We start from the raw sequence: 21372 nt of genomic DNA, 5'->3' as shown, positions 1-21372 counted from the left end.
CCTGGCTACTAAAACAGCCTACCTCTTCCTCTCTTCCCCTATACCCCCCCATCCATTACACAATAAAACCAGAGACACCACTACTCCCATGTAGAATAAAAACCTCTTCCAGATTCAAGGTCCTGCCTATACATTCATCTCATCTCATTCAACTCTGTATCTTCATCATCATATGCCCCTGTCACAATGGCCCCATCACTATTTGGAGGCTGTTTCTGGTTGCAGTCTTCACACTTCCTGTTTTCTCTCTCCACAGTGCTCTTCCCTAGCTCTTAGAATCGCTAGGTCCTTTCCTCATTACCTTAACCCAAAGTGAACTACTCTATTTTTGTCAGAACACCTGTTTTACTTCCTTCATTACACTATTTTACAGTCTGTGTCTATTCTCTTCCATAGGATGTTTTAAGTTCTGCAAAGGCAGACCTTTTTTATATCTCCAGCATCTACAGTATCATAGATATACAAGTATTTGTTAATGAATCACTGTTCAAGTATTTATTCAATATTTACTGAACACCTCCTCACCTACACTGCCTCAGACACAAGGCCTAGCTGTAATAGCTGCATAATACACATTTCCCAGGAAGTGTAAGTCACGGAAGAAGTGTACAGCAGGGGTGCCTGGGTGGCTCAGTGGGTTAAAGCCTCTGCCTTCAGCTCAGGTCCTGATCCCAGGGCCCCACATCGGGCTCCCTGCTCGGCAGGGAGCCTGCTTCCACGTCTCCCTGCCTGCCTCTCTGCCTGCCAAATAAATAAATAAAAATCTAAAAAAAAAAAAAAAAAAAAAGTGTACAACAAAGAAATCTTCCTGTGACTGGAGTGGAGCACAACTTCCAAAGGCAGATTTTAGAAGGGTTTCTTCCTAGAAACCTGAAACCATAGGTTTCTTCCAGAATTGGTATGAAAACTGAATAAAAACAAGCTATAAATCAGGACACACAGGTGCTTCAGAAGAATACGTTTTAGACTACAAAATCCAGTGACCTTTTCTGCCTTGATTCTATTAGACTTACTAATTCATCACTGATGATCACCTTTGCCTTCTTGAAACTCTACCCATGATTCTGACAGCGCCACCTTCTCCCACTTCTACCTTTCCTACCACTCCTCAGGTTTAATACTGTGTTCACTTCAGTAACCATCTCTCACTATTAGTGTGGACAATCACCCTTTCTTCAACCTCCACCTTTTTTTTTTTTTTTAAAGATTTTGTTTATTTATTTGACAGACAGAGATCACAAGTAGGCAGAGAGGCAGGCAGAGAGAGAGGGGGAAGCAGGTTCCCCGCTGAGCAGAGCCCGATGCGGGGCTCAATCCCAGGACCCTGCAATCATGACCTGAGCCGAAGGCAGAGGCTTTAACCCACTGAGCCACCCAGGTGCCCCCAATCTCCACTTCTATGTCAAGTACCAAATATCTACTGTTACTACTGCCTCCTGCCAGTTTCTTCCCTTGTTCAGTTAATGCCATTACCATACACTTGGCCTTAGAGTCAGCCATGAACTTCCTCCTCCCCAAATTTTAACAGACTGATAAACTGATTTCTATCTGTGCCAGTCTCTCCTTAACCAAAGTCTATCCAGCTTCCTCTGAGCCTTTTCTCAACTAGGCCTCAACGATGGCCTATTAAATCTTTGAACAAAACAGTAACATAGTTCCGTTTGAGAAAATCTCAAGACTGCAAAAGAATTTACAGTTTGTTCCACCAATACATGAAAACAGGACCCCATTTCCCAGGCTCTGTGGCAGGGTAGGAGCCTAAGGTCAATAAGCACCAGTAAGCAAACCCAGGTGGGTTTCAGATGGACTAATCCCCCTTTCTCACATTTTGTAATTTTTTACTTCCCTGACTCTTCTGAGTCCCGTTCTCTGTCCCCCCATTCTTCTATCCTCCCTTTAAAATGCCCAGTTAACCCTACAGAAATCGAAGTTGAATTCAGTGCACACTTTTCCCTGTTATAATAGTATATTATCGATTAAAATCTGTCCTTGTCATTTTAACTAGTGGCCACTTTATCTCTGATTTGTTACCCAAATTGGTTCCTACTGACAACCTGCAATGACAGTTTTAATTTACAACTCAATCCTCTCACTTCTAAACCATTAAATCTTTGAGAGCAAGAATCAATGGCACAGTGCACATCACACACGTGCTCTCAAATGTTCCATCCAACATTTTAAACTTCAGTTTCCCAAAGGATCCAAAGCGGTTAAGAACAAATTCAATAAAATAAAATACAAAACCAAAAATCTGGAATAGGAATATACCAATTTGTATAGAAGACAGGGAAAGATAAGGGGCAACTAAATGGCTCCACTGGTTGAGGATCTGCCTCTTGATTCTGGCTCAGGTCATGATCTCAGGGTCATGAGATGGAGCCCCACATTGGGCTCCATGCTCAGTGTGATCTGCTTGTCCCTGTCCCTCTGCTCCTCAGCCCCCTTCTGCTCACACTCTCTCAGTCTCAAATAAACAAATAAAATCTTAAAAAAGAAAACAGGGAAAAATGTATATATACATAGCAGACTAAGAATCAATTATTAAAATTGAGTTGCGTTTTGGGGCCATTGGGTGGCTCAGCTGGTTAAGCATCTGCCTTCAGCTCAGGTTGACCTAGGGTCCAGGGATCGAGCCCCATACCAGGCTCCCTGCTCAGTGGGTGTGTGTGTGTGTGTGTGTGTGTGTGTCCTACCTCTCCCTCCACCTCTCCCTCCCAACCACTTGTGCTTGCTCCCGCATGTGTGCTGTCTCAAATAAATGAAAGCTGAAAAAAAAATTGAGTTGCATTTTGTCATGTTAGCTGTCTGGTAGCCAACAAAGCAATGAGTGAACACTTACATAATTTTCATTATCCATGACAGTCTTTTCTTTTTTAATAAAAGAGTTATTTGGTTGAGAGAGAGAATATCAAGCAGACTCCTCACTGAGCTTGGAGCTCACTCCCAAGACCCCTAGATCATGACCTGAGCCAAAATCAAGAGTTAGACACCCAGCCAACTGAGCCACCCAGGCATCCCTATGATGGTGCCTTTTGAAGCACAGAAGTTTAAAAAATTTTTAAAAAGATTTTATTTATTTATTTGATAGAGATCACAAGTAGGCAAAGAGGCAGTTGGAGGTGGGAGGGAAAGCAGGCTTCTTGTGGAGTAGAGAGCCTGATGCAGGGCTCGATCCCAGGACCCTGAGATCATCAGCTGAGTCGAAGGCAGAGGCTTAACCCACTGAGCCACCCAGGCACCCCAAAAGTTTTAAATTTTGACTAAGTCCATTTTATGTTTTTCCTTTTTGGTTGCTTGTGCTGATTTGTCGTATCTAAGAAACTACTGTCTAATCCAAGGTGATGAAGATCTACTCTGTTTTCTTGAGTTTTATAGTTTTAGCCTTTCATATTTGTCTTTGATCCACTGAGTTAATTTTGTATATAGTGTAAGGTCAAGCGGGGGTGGGATGGGAATATCCAACTTCATTCTTTTGTAAATGGATACCTATTCTTTTTAGGCATTATATATAATACCTAGCACATGAGGAAAACAAAACAAACCAGTGATCCCCAGAAGTCCTTTCTTAATGAATTTATTTTTAATTGTGATGCCTTCAAAGTAATAGTTTTTCTGATTAAACCAGTCTATAAACCAAAAAACTGCTGCAGTATACAGCAAGTGCCTCTCCTATGTCAAGTTTCTTAGTTCTGTGTCTTTCTAGGACACCTCTGTCAGGCTCCAAAGAAGGCAAGGATCATGATGCTCCTGCCAAGAAAAATCACACATCTGTGTCCTTACTGCTAGATGTGAAACAGTCTTCGAGTTTAGTCCAGAATGCTTTCCAAAGTCTCTAGCCATGGTCGAAAGGTTTTATCTATATCCAGAGTAAAAGCCCTAAAATACCCCTTTTGAAAGATCTTTGAAATATCCCAAAGTCAGTGTCTAACCTCTGTGAGGGGATATTCCCAAGGAAAATTCAAATTTGAATGGTAATAATTAAGTAATGATTTGCTTAGCTTTTAAGGCATAACTCCTATAGAACCCCCATTTTAGGAGCACCAGGGTGGCTCAATCCATTAAGCAACTGCAGTCGGCTCAAGTCATGATCCCAGGGTCCTGGGATCTGAGCCCCACATTGGGCTCCCTGCTCAGTGGGAAACCTGGTTCTCCCTCTGCTGCTGCTCCTGCTTCTGCTCTCTTGCTCATATTCTCTCTCTCAAATAAATAAATAAAATCTTAAAAAAGAAAAAAAGAACCCCATTTTAGAGGTATAGAGACCAAGGCATAACTTGCAGAAGGACCCAGTCAATTAAATGGGTCTAATCCAGATATTTCTAAAAACCAATGCTCTCTCCATTACATATACCTTACTTAACAGCATACTAGCCATATGGGGAATCCCTTCTTATTTTCTGGAAGGAGGGTCAACAATGTTCCTTCTACTACCCTAACCATTGCCTGATTCATCCCTCAATGAGGTATGACCCAGTTCTTGCCAGGAATGGGGATACAAATATTAGATGACAATAACACTGATAGCAACAGAAGAAGAAAAACATAGGGACTGACAGGTGGTTGGCAGTCATTTGAAGGCTGTTTGCCACTTCAAAGGAAAAACAAAAACAAGCATTTGAGCTAATCCTCCTTGTTTGACAAGTGCCCCACCCCATGTGCATGCATGCGTTTGTGTGTAGAAGGGAGTCACTGGCGGGTGGTGGCGGCAGCTACACTGATGATATCAAGATGCGGGAAATACCATGAGCTGACATAAACGTCACTGAACTCTGGCGTAGGGCTTGAAAATGGTTTTTAAAAAGTTCAGCATTATGGGGGTGCCCGGTTGGCTCAGTTAAACATCTGACTCTTGATTTCAACTCAGGTCATAACCTCGGGTAGTGAGATAGAGCCCACCGCTGGGCACCATGCTCAGTTGGGAGTCCACTATTCTCCCTCTACCCCTCCCCCTGCTCTCTCAATCTTAAAAAATAAAACAAATAAATCTTTTTTAAAAGTTCAACATTATGTAAATGGACAGAGTATCTTCAAGAGTTTGTATTAGAAAGAAACAGCTAGGCTGAGAGAAGGCAGTTGTGCTAGATGGACCACAAAAAGGCATGCTAGAACAGTGTGGTACTGGTGAAAGGAACTACAAGGCTAGACAACCTGATTTTTGGTCTTGCTATTCAATAAATGCACAACCGTGGGTGTCACTTATCTGTATCCTGATTTTCCTACCCTTGCCCTGTCTCATATCTCAGAGTTATGAAGATAAATGAGAATATAAACAAAAGTACTTTTGGATTAGGTTTGGTAATAATAGCTTTTCAAACTTCTGGAATTTCTCCCCTAGCTTCATGACCAGGAAATACTGCAAACAAAACAGTATATAAACAGGCATGACAGCATGAGGCTCTCAGGGTGCTATCTGCCAGCCTGACAGAAATGCTAGTCACCAAGACAATGGGAGACGCTCTTCTATGGGACAGCTGGGTCCGTCCACAATGGGGCCATATTAAGGCTACTCCTAATCTGGCAGATTCTCACAGGACTGGGCTGAGCAATGATCACTCTAGGAAACAAAGCTAAACCTATAACTAGGTGGTCTGGCTAAAACACCATGTGACAAAATATCTGCATACACAACTATGTATTCAAAGCTCAAGGTCTAAGTTAAGTATGGCACACTGAGGTATTGAATCAATCAGATGTTGACAGCCCCAAAGACTAGCTCCCTAATCCTAATTCTGTAGATTTACTAGTCCTTTTGGCCCTTGAGTCTATATGTAAGTGTAATGGTCAGACCCAGGGGTGGGAAATAAGGGGTAGTGAGAAACATGGGACAGGACTAGGATAGCTATAGTTTCAGCTTCTCCAGAAGAAAATTTTCAACTATCCTTTGTAGACTGTACAGAATCTGGCAGCTCTCACCTTCTTCGGGACAATTTATTGCCACTGCCACTAGGTGCTACAAGGAACTAAGATGAATTAAAGTAGAGTAATCAAAGAGCTCAACTTCCATTTAAGCCAGCCCCAAAATATTCACTGAATATCTTCTAAGCACTCACAGTGTTCCAGGAAATCAAGAAAAAAATAGGAGCACTTGGCTGGTTCAGTCAGTAAAGTGTGCAACTCTTGAGCTTGAGGTTGTAAGTTCGAGCCCCATATTGGATGCACAGATTACTTAAAAATAATATCTTGTGGTGCCTGGGTGGCTCAGTCGGTTAAGCGTCTGCCTTTGGCTTGGGTCATGATCCCAGGGTCCTGGGATGGAGCCCCACATTGGGTTCCAGCCCCAAACTGGGCTCCCTGCTCAGCAGGGAGCCTGCTTTTCCCTCTCCCCATGCTGTTCCCCCTGCTTGTGCTCTGTGTCAAATAAATAAAATCTTTTAAAAAAATTTTATTTATTGACAGAGATCACAAGTAGGCAGAGAGGCAGGCAGAGAAAGAGAGAGAAAGGTAAACAGGCTCCCCGCTGAGCAGAGAGCCCGATGCAGGACTCGATCCCAGGACCCTGGAATCATGACCTGAGCCGAAGGTAGCCTGCTTAACCGACTGAGCCACCCAGGCGCCCCCAAATAAATAAAATCTTATCACACTGATGAATCACTGAACTCTACTTCTGAAATCAATAATACATTATGTTAATTAAATGAATTTAAAATAAACAAAATCTTTAAAAAATTATATATTCCAAATAATCATCTCCAAATTAACTCAAATAGACAAGTGATTTATTACTCATTTTAAAAAATGTGTGTGCCAGGTACTGTGTAAAGGTTTCTGCCTTTAGGAAGTTTTACAACTTACTTTACTCTCATAGCATCAAGAATATAAAAGCCGTAAGTGGGGAGGGTATGTGCTATGGTGAGTGCTGCGAAGTGTGTAAGCCTGACGATTCACAGACCTGTACCCCTGAGGCTAATAATACATTATATGTTAATAGAAAATATAAAAGCCATAAATCTAAGTGTTCAATGAGTTCAGAAGGTGGGAGTGAGAACTATCTGTCCTGAGTGTAAGCTCTACAGGGGCCTTTGAAGCTAGATGGTTAATATTCCTTTGTTCGTTCATTTGTTTGTTCATTCCTTCCTTCCTTCCTTTCTCTTTCAAGATTTTATTTTTCTATTAGAGAGAGAGCATTCTAGAGACAGAGAAAGAGCAAGTGTGCAAGACCATTAACCAACTGAGCTAACAAGGCACCCCACTAGATGGTTAATATTTCTGAAGGTTGGGGAGCCTGGGTGGCTCAGTCATTAAGCATCTGCCTTCGGCTCAGGTCAGGATCCCAGAATCCTGGGATCCATTGCTGCATCAGGCTCCCTGCTCACCGGGAAGCCCGCTTCTCCCTCTCCCACTTCCCCTGCTTGTATTCCCTCTTGCTGTCTCTATCTGTGTCAAATAAATAAAATCTTAAAAAAACTATTTCTGAAGGTAATTTAAGAGATGGGGAGGGAGAGCAGTTCACCAGAAGCAAGGGTTAGGTGATCAGAAAGCCCACGGTTGGTTTGAGGAACAAGAACAGTTTGGTTAGGTATAAAAACAAAGGTCCACAGTAAAACATCCCTGAGATATAAAAGCACACTGCTGGCTAGTTGGCCTCTATTCTGCAGCACCATGCTTCTCCATCCCTAGTCTGTGAACAAGGTGGGTTCTGCATTGTCTGTCTGTGGGCTGAATTACACAAATCTCTCTGATTAGCTCTTTTTTTTTTTTAACTTTTAGTAATCTGAGAAAGGGCTTTTCCAAGAGCCCTTCTGACAAATTAAAAGCAGAGATTTCTCTAACCCTTATATATTAATCCAAAAAGGAGGAGCCAATTTTGGGAGGCAGTCTTCTGAGGCCCCATATACAAAGGCGAGGAGAACCAGACTGAGAGGCCACACAAAGGGAATCCTTTCTGCTCTCAGAAGGCATGCTGTGGACAGACATCCAGTGTTGCCCCTCACACCCTGTCAACTCCTTCCAAAATGGTGTTGAAAGAAAGAGCACCAATTTGGGAGGCAGGTGGGTTGGACTCCAATCCCAATGGCATAACCACTACCTTTGAGTCTCTACTTTCATTATCTATAAAATGAGCATAATAAACTTTATAGCCCTGTAGGACTGATGAAGTAATAGGATGGTGTCTAGGGCCTCGGTGCTGAATCAATGGTATTTTCTTTTTCTTCTCAGCTCCTACTCTGAAAGGCCTCAATTCCCCATGAGGGCAGTTTCTAGGAATTTAGGTTCAAAGAAGACAGCTGTATTTTCTTGCTCTCTCTAACAGGTGGTTTTTCCTTTTCTCCTAACACTGTAGCTCCTTTCTCTTGATCTTTATTCTTCTAGTCTATCTTCACTCCCTCCAAAGCTAGGCTGTAAGAACCAATGAGCCAGAGTTTTAAAAAAGGGCCTATTCTTGGGGTGCCTGGGTGGCTCAGTCAGTTGAGTGTCCAACTACTGGTTTTTGGTCAGGCAGTGATCGCACGGGTCGTGCAATCAGGCCCTGTGTTGGGCTCCCTGCTCAGTAGGGAGTCTGCTTGGAGATTCTCTCCCTCTGTGACTTACCCCAGTCTCTCTCTCAAATAAATAAATCTTTTTTTTTTTAAGGGGCTTATTCTCTACCATATACCTCACCCCAAAATTAGCAATTCCAATCATGTCTCATTAGACAATTATGGCCTCTTTGGAAGATGATGGTAACATTCAAATCCATACCTGTAGCCCACACTTAATACCTAAGGGGTTCCTTTCACCCATATCCCAGAAACACCTCTTCTTTATTTTTTCAAGTAGCCTCCCTGCCCAGGGTGGAGGTCAATGCAGGACTTGAACTCAAGACCTGAGCTGAGATCAAGTTAGATGTCTGACTGAGCCTCCCAGGCGCCCCCCCAAGAAACATCTTTTTGAAAAAAAGCAAGCTAATTTTTTTTAAACTATCACCTTTTCTATAAACCTGCTCCTTATACATTTCTTTTAATTCACAATCCATAATCCCTTATTTGAAATTCTGAAGTCAGAAGAGCTCTGAAAATATTTAGTAAATACAGCTTCAAAACACATTCAGCAAAACTTGAACAAAATATGAGACTACAGTCTTTATTTATCCCACTTAATGGCTTCATACAAAATATTAATAATACTTGACTATATATGACTCTACCCCACACTCTGTGGGAGGTGCTATCCAACTCTTACACATTATAAGGTCTTTCTAAAATCTAAACGATTAAAATTCTGAAATATCTGGCATACACGGTTTCTTAAAGGCATGCATTCTCAATGAGGGAAATACTGCACCCAAAAGGGTAAAACTGGTTCAAGGGGAGTGTGGGGACTTAGACATTACAATGATATGTGATGCTCCAAAGCTCAACATATCAATAACGTCTTATTCCTTAGCACTTCATTTCTCTCATTAGGTTTTCTCGAGTATTATATGAGCAGCATTTTTTTTTTTTTTTGAAAGATTTTATTTGACAGAGACACAGGGAGAAAGGGGACATAAACAAGTGGAGTGGGAGAGGGAGAAGCAGGCTTCCCGCTGAGCAGGGAGCCCGATGGGGGACTCGATCCCAGAACCCCGGGATCCTGACCTGAGCCGAAGGCAGATTCTTTAAACAGATCAGTACTGACACTGATTCCATGGAAGGCAGACAATAGTAAGTATGCAAGATCTGTACCACAAAGTTGTGGTGAACAGATGGCCACAACTGAGGGACTTTCTCCTGACTGACCACTGGATCTCAAAGTCATACAAGAAGTGACCTGTTATGCCTTATGGATTATCTATGTTTCATACTTGGAGCTTTTGTGTGTGACGAGGGTTTTTTGGAAATTAAAAGTTTATATTATTTAATTCTACAAACTAAAATTTGTCATGATTAGTAATGCCGAGTATTGAAAAGAAAAAAGTCAACAATATCTAAGAGTATTTAAAAGCTAGTTAAGTTGTAAGTTTTTTCATATCAAGCATTTTAGAAGTTCACCAAAAATAACTTTAAGTGACTTTTTTTCCATTATTAGAAAATGAACAGCTTTGAACGATTTTTAATTTTTTATTACATTAGTTATTATAAATGCTAATTTGCATATGTAATTTGATACATTATCATTCACATAAATTACATTAAGAGTTATTCAGTAAATACGGCTACAAAACTTAGTTAAATGCAAAGAGCTTTTATTTTATTTTTATTTTTAAAGATTTTATTTATTTATTTGACAGAGATCACAATTAGGCAGAGAGGCAGGCAGACAGAGAGAGAGAGAGAGAGAGAGAGAGGAGGAGGAAGCAGGCTTCCTGCTGAGCAGAGAGCCCGATATGGGGCTCAATCCCAGGACTCTGGGATCATGACCCAAGCCGAAGGCAGAGGCCTTAACCCACTGAGCCACCCAGGCGCCCCCAAAGAGCTTTTAAATTTAACTTTTAACCTAAAATTTTTGTTTCATCATTCTTAACCTTATATTGAATAAGAAGCCAAGCTTTATGTCTACTCTTTTTATGTATAAAGCACAGATATACTACTGTACATAAAAAAGTATATCTGTGCATGAGAATTTCACAGGAGAGATGCACTGGGAAAAAAAACTTTAGAAACTTTTTTTATTATTAGAATTATTTATTCTAATTTATTTATTATTATTAGAATTTATTTAGAAAATAAATTCCTTTAAAAATTTTTTCTAAATTCCTAATTTAATTTTTCTAAATTCCTCCTTCTTTAGGAGGGTGATAATTAAAGAAAAGGTTGAGAAAATACCGATACAAGGAATTAGGCGGTCTGCACCAACATCTCTCTCAGCTTTTCAAGCCAGAAACTTAGGAGTTATTCTTGACAACTTTCCCCTTACCCCACACCCCACATCCAACCAATAAGAAATGCCAGTTTTATTTCCTAATTATTTTTGCACTCTCTTTTTCCATTCCTACTGCCAACTGCCCTAACTCAGGTCATCATGATTTCTCGGTAGACTTTATAAGAGCCTCATTAACCTCTTCTTTCTCCATATACTCCAAACTTCTTAAAACAGTTTGCCTCTCCTCACTTATTCCTTAGCCCGCTCCAATTTGCTTGCATGCCGTCAAAACTGTTTTTGTAAAAGCAACTGATCAGGTGTATGATGTTAAATTCAACCAATCTTTTTAGACCATGTTTTGCTGGTCCTCTTTGCAGCACTCAACCCTGACCATTTCCCTCTTGAAATATTCTTTTTGGGGGCACCTGGATGGTTCAGTTATTAAGTCTGCCTTCAGATCAGGTCATGATCCCAGAGTCCTGGGATCATCCTGGGATCGAGCCCCGCGTTGGACTCCCTGCTCAGCAAGAAGCCTGCTTTTCCTTCTCCCACTCCCGATGTTTGTGTTCCCTCTCTGTCAAATAAATAAAATCTTAAAAAAAAAAAAAAAAAAAAAAAAAAGGAAAGAAAGACAGACTCTTTTTCCTTGGTTTTTGAGACAATCAGTTTTCTTCTTCCAATTCTGGCTGCCTATCCCCTTCTTGCATATTAAGGCTGATGCACCTTGGGGTTCTCTTTTCAGCCCATCTCCCATGATACGTCAGTGATTCCATGGTTTTAGTTTCCATATATAGATCAATAGATGATCAAACATCTATCTCCATCCCCAGACCTCACTCCTGGAGCTTGGGACTTCTCCACCCAATTGCCTTTTTTTTTTTTTTTTTTTAAGAGATCACAAGTAGGCAGAGAGGCAGGCAGAGAAAGAGGGGGAAGCAGGTTCCCTGATGAGCAGAGAGCCCGATGCAGGGCTCGATCCCAGGACCCCAGGATCACGACCCGAGCCGAAGGCAGAGGCTTTAACCCACTGAGCCACCCACGCGCCCTCCAACTGCTTTTTGAACACCTTCCTCTAGAGGTCAGAGAGACACCTCAAAATGTCAAAATTTAAACTCATCTCAGTTAACAGCATCACTATACACTCTGCTGCTTAAGGCAAGAGGTCTAGGAGTCATGCTTATTAATTCCCTCACCCACCCCATCAGTATCCAGGTGAAATTAATAACCAAGTTCTGCTCTTTCAAATTGCTAACTCTCTTATTCCCTGCTATTACCACCTCATTCGCCATCATCATCTCTTGCCAGGACTACTGCACTTCTTAAGAACCAACCACTTAAAAGAACCTCCTAGTCAGTTCTTTCTGCAATCTTATTACAGCCAAATTCATCCTCCTAGAGCTGTCCAAGTGATATAAATAAATAAATTTGATCACTTCTGAGATTAAAACCCTTCAATGGCATTTTACTATCATCAGGATAAAGTCCAAATATCATTCCCTACCTACATGTTACTAATCCACTTAGTCTACCAATCTTTTGGTTCTGAAATAATCATTCCCACCCTGCCACTGACAATTCTTATTCCATAGGTCAGATCTCACTTAGTTTAAAGGCCTTCCCTGATTCCCTGGGCTAAGGTGTACCCCCTTACTATATGTGTCCACTGCATTCTGGTCTGCCTCATCCAAATATTTACCATTTTTCACTGGTCTCCAAAGTGTGGTGCACAAGATTAACTAGGAGGTAGGAAAAAAAAAGTATATGTATATATGCTAATATACTAATATATGTATTAGTTCTCCTCTGCCTGCTGTTCCCCCTGCTTGTCTCTTTTTGTCTGACAAATAAAAAAAATCTTTAAAAAAAAAAAGAATACCTACTAAATACATAATGCTATCGTAATCAGCCAGACTTTAAAAATGTCTGTTCTCATCCTTTTTGATTTTATTTATTTTAAGATTTTATTTATTTTTTTGACAGAGAGAGACACAGCAAGAGAACACAAGCGGGGGGAGTGGGAGAGGGAGAAGCAGGCTTCCCACTGAGCAGGGAGCCTGATGCAGGGCTCAATCCCAGAACCCTGGGATCATGACCTGAGCCAAAGGCAGACGCTTAAGGACTGAGCCACCCAGGCACCCCAGCATTCTTTTTTAAAAAAGATTTATTTATTTTGAGAGAGAGTGAGCGAGTGAGCACAAGTGCTCAGGTGGGAGGGGCAGAGGGAAAGAGAATCCCAAGCCAACTCCATGCGCCCATGCTTGGCACAGAGTCTGAGACATGGGGCTCGATCTCATAACCCTGAGACCATGACCTGAGCCAAAACTGAGAGTCAGATATCCAACTGATCATACCACCCAGGAGCCTGTCTTCATCCTTTCAAAATGTTTTTAAATAAAAATACACAGACGAAGAAATAGCTTATAAAATATATAGAATATTATTTTCTAATATTTTATAAGTCAGGCAATTCTTGGACTATATTTGGCCTCAAATATCCAATGTCTGGTTACCTTAAGGTTAAAAAAAAATTTTTTTTTTTTAAAGTAGGCTCCACGCCCAGCATAGAGCCCAATACGGGGCCTTAACTCAGGATGATGAAATTGAGTGAGACCTGAGCTAAGAATCAAGACGAAGGCGTAACTACTGAGCCACTCAGGTGCTCCAGGCTTTTTAGATTTTAAGAGTTAACTTGTAGGGGTGCCTGGGTGGCTCAGCAGGTTAAAGCCTCTGCCTTCGGCTCAGGTCATGATCCCAGAGTCCTGGGATCGAGCCCCACATCGGGCTGTCTGCTCACCAGGGAGCCTGCTTCCTCCTCTCTGCCGTCCTCTCTGCCTACTTGTGATCTCTGTCAAATAAATAAATAAAATCTTAAAAAAAAAAAAAAAAAGAGTTAACTTGTAACATTTACAAATGTTTAATCCAATAATATCATGAAAATCTGGATTTCTAACTTCAAGGGGAGAGGGACTGTGGAAAGCAATGGGAAATTAGGCAATGCTAGACCTCCAGTCCCCTTGGCAAAAACTGGCTAGAGCTGCATAGACCACATGGAGCTCTGTAGCGGGCCTGCCAGTTTCCATGTGGTTGATTACCCATTAGAATATAAACTCTGAAATTTCACTAGAAAGACAGATTTTGTCTGTTTTGTTCACCACTGTATTTCCAGGGCCTAGAGCAGAACCGTCACTGCACATACTAGGTATTCAATAAACATTTGCTAAAACTGGTGAATAACCATTGCCTGCCTGGCCCCTAAAAGTATGTTTCTGAGAAGTTTTCATAATGTGTTACTGCCTTTCCCTCAAAGACAAACTATTTAATCTATTAATCTATTTTTAGCATAGGGCCTGAAACATAGTAAGTCCATTTATTCACTAAGTGACTAAAAGCAATTACTGTAATTATTTACGTGATAGTAAACACCATGCTAAAATGGTTTACATGCATTTGCACACTGAATCTGCCTAACACTCCTTTGACGTAGATATTATCCCTATATTAGAGATGAGAACTATAAGGCTGTGGAGATTAAGTTACTGATTGAAGAATGAATTATATTACAGATTTTTTTTTTAAGATTTTATTTATTTATTTGAGAGACAGTGAGAGAACATGAGAGCAGGAAGGGTCAGAGAGAGAAGCAGACTTCCTGCTGAGCGGGGAGCCAACATTGAGCTTGATCCTGGGACTCCGGGATCATGATAGGAGCTGAAGGCAGACCATTAACCTACTTTGCCACCCAGGTGCCCCTGTACTACAGATTAAGTAACTGTAACACAAGAAAGAATACGAAATGGGCTATATGAAAGGCAAGAGCAAAGTGCTACAGAATTCAGAGGAGCGTTCATTTCCAGTTTGGAAGGTATGAAGTATTCGAGAGTTCAGAAAGGAGGCAGCATTTAAATTAGATCTTGAAAACCAGGCAAGATTTCCACAGGAAAAGAAAGACAGGTGAGGAAGGGATTGTGACTTTCTTGCCAGTGATGCTAACATACAAAGGAAGTAGTCTGAGTGGAGTACAAGATAGGTAGGTAAATCTTTAAATAGAATAAGATTAGTAAAATCATTAGGAAGGCTTTGAATACCAAACTGTATGGGTTATGATTTTATCCTGTAGATACTAAGTCCATGAACGTTCCTAAACTAAGGCGCAGAGTGACAAGATCGAATGGGTGTTTTAGCAACACTGCTATAGGAAAGAATTAGAGCAGTGGTACAGGAAGCTATAGAAGAGATCTGGAGGACTTCTAAAATAATACCTTTACAATTTACACTCTTTTTGATATCTTGTACTTCACGAAATCTTCATTAATATTAATAGTGTTACCCATATTTTCACTTTTTTAAGATTTATCTATCATTTGAGAAAGCACAAGCACGTGCGGGGCGGGGGTGGGGGGGTAAACTTCAGTGTGAAGCCTGATGCAGAGCCTGATTCATTAACCTCAAGATCATGACCTGAGCCAAAACCAAGAGTCGGACATCCAAACAAATGTGCCACCCAGACATCCCCATCCACATTTCCACTTTAAGGAGCCTGAGATTTGGTAAGGTTAAAGAGCACAGAATTACTACACTTTGTGGGTCTCTGCTGTGAGAAAAACCTACACAAAGCAATTCACAGAAATAAACATGATCACTGTCTTTAACAACTGCCAATACAGAAAGGGAAGAAAAGAGTGAGCAACCAAAGATGGACAGATGCCCCAGTGTCTGGGCCAATGGCTCTAGTATTTACAAAAATGCAGGAAAAGTAGGCCAGAAAAGGGGAGTGAGTGTGAGGCTTGTGGGACACTTAGGTGGTGACTATGATTAGGTGGCAGCTCTGCAAGTAGCTGTCACACACGAGTGGGTGGGCAACTTTGGAGGGAAACTAAAAGAAGAAATGGGCTAAGTTACTTCTTGACCAGGAAGTATTTCAGTTAGAAAGGTTTTGTTATTTGCAGCCAAAAACCAAACTAGAAGTGGCCTTCAGTATCTAGTTAAACCAAGAGATAGGACAGTTCCAAAGCCGCCCATCTTCTCTACTCTCACCCTCAGAACTGCTTCCTCTTATTTATAAATTCTGCCTCAGGACCCCAGCACTACTAAAACCAATTTCAGAGTCAGAAAAGGGCTGTTTCCTTTCCAGAGGCAGAACACAGCCCTTAACAGCCCATATGTTGGTTAGAACCATACTAACTGAGTAAGTTTTAGTAGCTCTGACCTTGCACAAGTTACTAAACTTCTCTATGCTTCAGTTTCCTTAACCAGAACCTGAGAATCTGAGAAGTAAAGGAGTTAATATTCTAGTACTTAGTGCCTAGCACATAGCAAGTTCTATTTAAGAGCTGGCTATTATTACAGCTTGCCCATCTTTATTTATTTATTTATTCTCTCATACTTTGGTGATACCCAAGTTAAAATAGAAGCTGGCAAAAAAATAAAACCTGGCAAATCTCTTATAAATAAGGAAGTCTTTTCCAGAAGTTCCCCAGGCTTCCCCTTCCTGTCTACTTAGCCAGAGCTGCCTCACACACCCAGGCCTAAATCAATCACTGCCTCGGGAGATAGAATTACAATGATTGGTTTATAGTTTATATTAATCAAGACCTATCCCTGGGGCTGGGGAGGGGCTGCCAGATTCCTGGTTTGCAAGACGGCAGGAATGGGTGATAAAACAACCAGCATCGGCCAAGGCTTAGTCTTAAGAGGCTGTGGTCTCTGCTAAAGAGGATCAGAGTAAGTAATTTCCAAAGCGGCAAGCATCACCCTCACAGGCTCCTAATAGCAGTGAAATCACTACAGAAGTCTGTTAAAGCTAATGAAGTTTTGGCACAGGACAAATAGTATACGATATAGGCTAGGCCTTGAGTAGAGCACACCTGAGAGGCAGTGAAATACAGGAAGTTCTAGATTTATGGAGGTGTGGTGAGGGCTGTGTTAGTGTCCCCAGAACACAAAGGGCCTAGATCACCAGCCTTGGATGAGTCACCTAACCTTCTTAAAGTCTCAGTTTACTCATTTATGAATGCGGATAACTCAAACTACCTCTGATTCCATGTTAGAATTAAACGTATCCTAGTTTCACTCATATCATATGTATAAGGATCAGGCAAAAACCACGAACACCAATAGCTGGACATTCAGAAAGACCAAAAGGGATAGGGGAGAGGTATCTAAAATGGAGCTGGAGAGAGAAAGGGAGGCCACCTGATTCTAGACTAAAAATCCCCTTCAGGACCCTGCTCAGGCTTTGTTGCTCCATGTAAGAACTTTCATCTCAAAGTCTACCAGAAAAGGACTAATTTTACTTCACATCTTAACTCTTCTAAAAGGCTTGTGTACAGCAAAATGGGTAAGGATCTCATTTCTGGCTGTGCTGCTTACTAGCTGTGTTATCTTCCTGAGGTGGCTCCCAATCTGTAAACTTATTTCACTGAGCTGAATAAACTTAACATTAGCTCCTTCCCTTTGAGGCACCAGTGTTCCTAAAATTGAAAGCCAACAGAAAAATCTATAACAGAAAAGTACCCTAAAAATTCCATTGATAACATAAAGCTGCAGTTACAAAGAAAGATAAGCCCATCAGGCTTGACAATAGATTCTGGAAACCAGAGTGGTTAAGGGAAAGGAATGCTATGGAAGGTAGAAAAGAACCTGTTCCGACGCCTACGGAGCCCTCAGTAGGCTCTGAACAATGTTATCTTAGTCCTCAAACGTCTTGATAACACTCCCTTTCCCCTCCTAGGGGAAAATGATGAGGAAAAGAAAGAACCGGAAAGGAAAATAACATTTTCTGTGGACTATGCTAGATGCTTTCTACCGCATTTGATATTTACTTTGACTTCTCTGGATGAGAGTCCTAGAAAGTGACAGGATTGTAATACCAGATCTGATTCTAAAACTACTGCCTTGCAGCTCTAGGGAATAATTTACGTTTCCTCAAGACCACGGTTCTTAACAAAACTCAATCCCAGAATCTCATTTAGCTCACCCCTCCGCATACAATAGTTGGGGTTAGCAACTCACTCTGGAGTTTTTCAGTTTCATTCAGACTGAAGATTTTAAAGTGGGCACACAAGCACACAAAAAAGCACCTTTACAACTTTGCCTAGGGTCAAAAGCGTTCTTCCCCCCTTTCCAGCCCAACCACTAGGTGGCCAAGCCATAAAGAACTGCAGCTTTACAGTAGGGCTCTGGAGGGATCACCCTGGTTTAGCCACTAACTGTGTGTCCTTGGGTAAGTTACTTTACTTCTAAGTCTCAGTTTCCTTACCTGTAAAATAGGGTAACAGTTGTATCTGTCTCATTAGGTTGTGCATATTAAATAAAACGTGACATGAAAAGCAGTCAGAACAATGCCCACGCGTAGGAACAGCTTAGCAATGGATAGTTTTTAATGCTTAAGAAGAAATAGCTCTTCGCTGATGGTTCTGTCGCCAAGTCCAAAGACTTCGCCATCGTTTATCTCTGCGCACAGGCCTTGCCAGGGGAGTCCCTTCAGAGAGCAACAGGTCGCTCCTTTTCTCCTAACCGGGGCCAAGCCCACACCTGAAATCCCCAATCTACTACATATGGCCCCCAGGTCTTGGCCTGTGGTTTTCTACTACTAGGCTGTCACTCTGAGTCCAACCGAACCACCCCATTTCCGGCCGTGGCTCGGCAAGTTCTGCCGGCCTTCAGCGGCCCGGGCTGCTTACGGCATGGCTGCCCCTGGTTACGGGCCTGGAGCCGGCTCGCCTGGCGTTCCCTCACCAGAGGACTCTTACTTGCGACGCAGGCAGGATCTCCCTTGAGTTCAGAGGAGCCCCCGAATCCAGTCAAGATGCGCGTCGGTCAAACACAAGCCTGGAGAGGGCTCCCTCAACGCCGCTCCGGCCTGCCGCCGGGAGCTCGCCCCCAGCCCCGGTCTCGGCGCAGGGCCCTCGGGAACGCGTGGGCTCCGGCCCTGGGACACCACGTGGGGGCTCCAGGCGTGGCAAAGGTGCTCCCGGAACCAGCTCTCGAAGACTGCTCCCGCCAGGGCCCTAGCCCGGCCCCAAACTGGCCTGAGCGTCTCCGCCGGCCTGGCGTCTCCCCTCAAACCTATTCGGAGAGGACCTCAGACATCTCCTGCAGACCGAAGACAGGCTCCCGCTAGACCCCAAGCCCCAGGACTGCCTCAGCTCGAGTCCCCAATTGCCTGGCGTCCTTACTCACCCATCGCGGCTCCGCTCGCTCCTACTTGGCGGCGGCAGCGGCAGCGGCGGCAGCTTCAGCGGTAGCTTCAGCAGACAATATGGCGGATCTGCAGGACGGCAGCCCGAAACGGACAAACAACTTAACGTTCAACCCGGGGAAGAAACGCGCTCTCCGCCCCACAGCCTATTTTATAGGGAGGAGCGCATTTAAAGAGACCGCAGCTACTAAAGGCGGGGAATAGGGGTGAAATATAAGAGGAGTAGGGAAGAGAGACGAGGAGGGGATACTTACTAAAGAAAGTCAAGTGTGCTTAGGAATTCTCAGCTTTTTCTGCTCCTATTTCCTCTTTTATAGTGAGATCTCCTCCCCTAGAAAATTTTCTTCCTTTCGTAGTTAAAGCCAATCATAGACCCTGAGCTGGATATAGGGAATAAGGAATCCTCTCGAGAGGGGGAAGAGATTTGCTTAAGGATATGGAGATAAGGAAATAAAGGAGCTAAGAGTTAACCCGATTACAACCTTATTGGGAGATAAGAAGTGGAAAAATAACCAGACTGGTGCAAGGCTTTATAGCTGACAGAGCGATTTCGTCCTCCACCCCCACCCCTAGAAAGCTGAGGGCAGGGGTGGGTTCTGTATGACCATCACCACATCTACAGGACCTTGCACAGGACCTGGCACATGATATGTGCCAAAAAAGTAATTGTTTAGTGAATAAGCAACAAACGAATAGGCCTGTGACTTCCAGAGATTCAGGAATGATCTCCCTTTTTAGAGACGAGGAAATTGAGGCCAAGCGTTCCTGTGCCTTCTGTAACCATGGAATTTATGGCTGGTGCATATCAGACCTCCCTTTTTGCATAATGACAGGCCAGTCCTGGTCCCCCACCTCAACAAACAGGAGAGGGGTATGTCTTCAAGTCACTGGTCACACAGGGAATTGTCTTTTGGAAGCAAAATGAGGGACCTGGGTTTCCAGGTTCTGTTGGAACAAATTGCCTTCTCTAGTGTGTCTGGCCTGTGCCTGGTCCATCGAGGGAAACAACTCAAAAAATCAACTCTGGACCTCAGGGTCAGGAAAGGGAACATTATCTTTCTCTTCCTACTACCTCTGCTCAAGATCAGACCTCTTTCTTTCCTCTTGGGTCTATTTTGCCTGCTCTTCAGCGGTCTCCTGCCTCCAGGCTCCTCAGTTGTCTTTGGCAAGTCACTCCATAAAGCAGAGACCTTGTCAGGTTGTTCTTCTGCTTAGCAAGTTGTCTGCCTGCTCTTAGGTAATGCCCAAACATTTCAATCTGACACAAAGGCCAGTCCTTACTCACTTCTTGGGGATATTCCCCACCAGGCAACCCAGGGTCCATCCATATTTGGGGAACCCCCTTTCCCCATGTATGCTATCTTCTTTTCTGCCTTTGCCTGTGCTGTCTCCTCTGGAATGTAATGCCCTCCCTTCCCCCTTGATCATGGGGTGAACAAATTCATTTTCAAGACCCAATTCAACTTTCCCTTTCCTGAAAAACCCTGTTTTTCCAGGCAGTCTGGTATCTGTTCTCTCTGCTCCCCAGTTCCCTGGGCACATATTTTCCTCAGCGAAAACTTAGCATCCGAATTTCTCACAAGGTGTGTCTCTCCTGGTTGTCTAAGGGACAGCATCTTCCTCATCTTTGTATCTGTCCCTTGCCTACCATGATGCCTTCCTCCACAGAGACACCAAAACCTTTTGCTGTAGTGTCTGTCTCCCATATACCACCACAGACTCATCTGCATATCGTATGGCCAATAAGGGCTCAGTGAACACAAGCAGAGTAGTTGAGTGGCTAGGACTGTCCTTCTTTCCCAGCCTGAGCCCTCTGGCCTATATTGTAGGAACCAGGGCTCTCTCCAAGCAGCTTTGTTTCCACTGGAGCACTTGGCTTCACTGACACACCCTCCCTCCCTTGCCTAGAGCCACTGGTCCTCCCTGATCCATCACCTCCCTGCAGGCCCACCCCATTCCCACCCCATGTTCCTTATCCTTCTCTCTCTAGGAACTATTGTGCTTACCCTCCCCAAGTACACCAGGATGTTCCAAATCTCTGTGCTATTCCATGTGTCCTTTCCTCCACTTGAAGTGCCTTTCCCCCATTTTGTCCATCTAGGAAGTGGCTGACTACTCAGACTATCCCCTCCTCCAAAAAATCCAGAAAGCATTAAACATTCTCTCCTGTGTTACTCTGTATATTGTAATGGCTATACTCATCCCAGTGTAGTAGGATCCTCTGTCTCTGTTTCTGTCTCTGGGCATCCTATAGCACACTCAGCACCTGTCAGATGGCAGGGTCTCAGTGACTGTGTGCTGAGAGCATCAGGACATCACATTCTGCTAGGATAGTGGTGGTGTCCTTTGGGAGGGTTTTTTGACTGCTGTGTTGTCTTTGGCAAGTCACTATAGTTCTCTGAGCTCATTCTTCA

General features: G+C 42.9%; 1 protein-coding gene across 1 annotated transcript in view; it reads right to left on the bottom strand.

Annotated features, from left to right (window-relative positions):
* The window catches only part of LOC111143219 (karyopherin subunit alpha 6), a 56776-nt gene extending 37794 nt beyond the window's left edge, over positions 1-18982 (bottom strand). The window contains exon 1 of the mRNA XM_022496793.1: positions 18940-18982. Within this exon, the coding sequence (XP_022352501.1) occupies positions 18940-18943 (4 nt within the window). The 5' untranslated portion in view covers positions 18944-18982. The remainder of the gene's footprint in view (positions 1-18939) is intronic.
* Positions 18983-21372: the final 2390 nt, after the last annotated feature.

Source organism: Enhydra lutris, unplaced genomic scaffold (assembly GCF_002288905.1).
Source record: "Enhydra lutris kenyoni isolate GAN:26980312 unplaced genomic scaffold, ASM228890v2 scaffoldscaffold9, whole genome shotgun sequence".
NCBI lineage: Eukaryota > Metazoa > Chordata > Mammalia > Carnivora > Mustelidae > Enhydra > Enhydra lutris.
Note: the sequence above shows the minus strand (reverse complement) of the source record. Positions and strands in the feature narration are given on the sequence as shown.